Source organism: Miscanthus floridulus, chromosome 15 (assembly GCF_019320115.1).
Source record: "Miscanthus floridulus cultivar M001 chromosome 15, ASM1932011v1, whole genome shotgun sequence".
NCBI classification, from domain to species: Eukaryota; Viridiplantae; Streptophyta; class Magnoliopsida; order Poales; family Poaceae; genus Miscanthus; species Miscanthus floridulus.
The window spans coordinates 74,169,683-74,172,321 of record NC_089594.1 but is presented as its reverse complement, the minus strand read 5'-3'; the positions used below and the strand labels follow the sequence as shown (position 1 = coordinate 74,172,321).

Genomic DNA, 2,639 nt, shown 5'->3' with positions numbered 1-2,639 from the left:
TTCACTGGATTGGCCCTTTGTTTGGAATGTAGCCTTGATCTGGACTCCTTTTCCCCCCTTTGCAAGGAGAAAATGATTGAGGCTTTGCGAGTTCCGCAGAAGGACGTCGGTACATTCTACATTGAAAGAATGAATGTATCATTCCTCTATATCAGCAGAGAGGCGTTAGCATATCTCCTTCAGTTTGTAAAGAATGTTCAGATTCCCTCCACCATGTTCGTGCAAGCCTCTCTTTGCATATCCTGTTTTCTTTATTCCATCTCCCCCAACCAGGATCACTCTTTTATTCTATTCTATCTTTTGAGGTAAACCCTGTCCTTATTCAGAGATCATAGACTTCCTGTCACAGCCCTTGATGAGGCAAATGATTAGTGAAGTGTCCCCAATCATTGAACCTCCTCCACAGCAGACAGGCCACGGCACTGTAATCTTGGATAAGTCACTGTCTTGTCTACCAGCTAGCAGTTGAAGTTTTCTGATCTTGTAATTAACCTTCAAATTCCCCAGGACATACCTTACCTTGGTTGATTCCAGTCGTTAACTTATGGCCATAAACTACTTCATCCCAACCGTGGACCTCCATTTCTTTAATCATAGTCACATTTTTTAAATTTGAAGATTATGCTCCTGCCTCTAGCAACATTTCTGAATTCTGATTTCTGAACAGTATAAAAGCACCTGCACTTTGTGCAGTAGTCTTCATCAAGCGAGCTAGCATCTCAGACACCAACACCTACACACAACACAATCACCTCTGACCTCTAGGCCTCATTGCACATCACAATGGAGGTTGGAGGGCTGATCACCGAGGTCGGTTGGACCGAGTTCGACTTCCTGTTGCGTGGTGAGGAGTCGTCGGAGGTGATGGCGCAGCTGCTAGGTGCCTTCCCCTCCCATGGGGAGGAACGCCAACATGAGCTGCTGCCTTGGTCTGATCAAGCTTCCAGTGCATACAGTGACAGTAGCCTTGTTGTGCCACCTGCATGTGAGGGCTACTATTTTTTGAGTAACTCAAACGAGGCCCTTGGGAGAAGCTCCTGCACTGCACCAGGTGCCCTGGGTTCGGTGCAGGAGGAGCATGGTGCAGCTGAGTACCTGAATGTGATTGCAAACCATTCCTTCAACGGTTATGGGAATGGTGATCCGAGCTGTGAGGATCTGGATGATCCGATGAGCGTCAGTATGCTTGGCTCAGTCAGTGCCACTACAAACAAAAGCAAGAGGAAGCACATGGTAGAAGAGCACGATGGCCAAACCCAAACGAGAGTAAGTCTTGGTGATCAGCTTTCTTTTGACCAGTGATGTTCTTCATGGATAGCTAATCGCTCAGATTTCTAATGCAAATGCTGGCTGTTTGAAATCGTGTAAATGCAGGGCCGGAAATGCGCGCGGAATGTTGGTGAAGCTAAGCGTGCCAAGAAGGCCAAGAAGAGTGGAGACGAAGACTCCAGCATGGCCATCCCAAATGGAAGCCCGACCAGCTGCTGCACTTCTGACAGCGATTCAAATGCCTCTCTGGAGTCTGCAGATGCAGATGCTGATGCTCGTCGTCCCAAAGGCAAGGGCCGGGCAGGCCGTGGCGCCACGACTGAACCCCAGAGCATCTATGCAAGGGTACTTACTGCATATGATCATCCTCCTGTTCTGTTGATGAAATGATGATGCATCGATCACTCCTCGTTGTAACTGAACCTGACATGGACCGTTGCTGCTCTTTTCTTTGGTTTTGCAGAAGAGGAGGGAAAGGATCAACGAGAGGCTGAAGATCCTGCAGAACCTGGTGCCCAACGGGACCAAGGTGGACATCAGCACCATGCTTGAGGAGGCAGTCCACTACGTGAAGTTCCTGCAGCTCCAGATCAGGGTGAGGATCTGCGTGCAGAATCTGATTTCATCTCATCTCAGTGCCGCGTCGTCAACTCATCCCGCTAACAGCTCCTTGTTCTTCTTATGATCCTGTAGCTCCTGAGCTCTGACGACACGTGGATGTATGCGCCCATCGCGTACAACGGGATGAACATCGGGATCGATCTCAACATGGACTAGATGATCGATCGGCGCGTCTCTCACCTGACTGACACTCATCAATGTGCTTGCTTGTTGCAGTCATCAGTCTGCAAGTTTTTTTACACAGCGCGGTTCGTCAGCAGTCGCTGAGGGATCGATCATACTGGATAGATACACAAGCAAGTCGTAGCACGCCCAGTTTCCTGCTGCGACACTTACAACAAGAACCGTTTTTTTGTTTTTTTGTTTTGTTTTATTCCCAAAATTGGAGACGTTTTCTTTTCTTTTCAAAAGAAGAAAAGACACCTTTTGACAAGACCTTGAGACTTGTACAAGTTTGAAATTGTTCTCTTGGGAGAGGAGACAACACTTGTGATTGACACTTTGCTCAAATCTCTCCTCTTCGTGCTGCCTGCAGTTTAAACGTTTCAACTTAACACGAGATTCATTTTGATTTTCTATCCAACATTTCCGTCCAATTTATCAACAATCTGTAGGCCATGAATCATCATGATGGAACATGGACCAGGACCACACAAATTAAGGATCATATCATCATGGGCTTATTTGGGACCTTATTTGGTCCATCCCAGCTCCAGATGGGCCCAAAACGAAGCCCAAAATAGGAGATA

General features: G+C 47.3%; 1 protein-coding gene across 1 annotated transcript; it reads left to right on the top strand.

Annotated features, from left to right (window-relative positions):
* Positions 1-783: 783 nt before the first annotated feature.
* Positions 784-2,046, top strand: LOC136506623 (transcription factor RSL3-like). Its single transcript, XM_066501525.1, has 4 exons — positions 784-1,266; positions 1,375-1,614; positions 1,733-1,864; positions 1,963-2,046. Exons 1-4 carry the CDS (start codon positions 784-786, stop codon positions 2,044-2,046), a joined length of 939 nt encoding a protein of 312 aa, XP_066357622.1.
* The last annotated feature ends 593 nt before the right edge of the window (positions 2,047-2,639 follow it).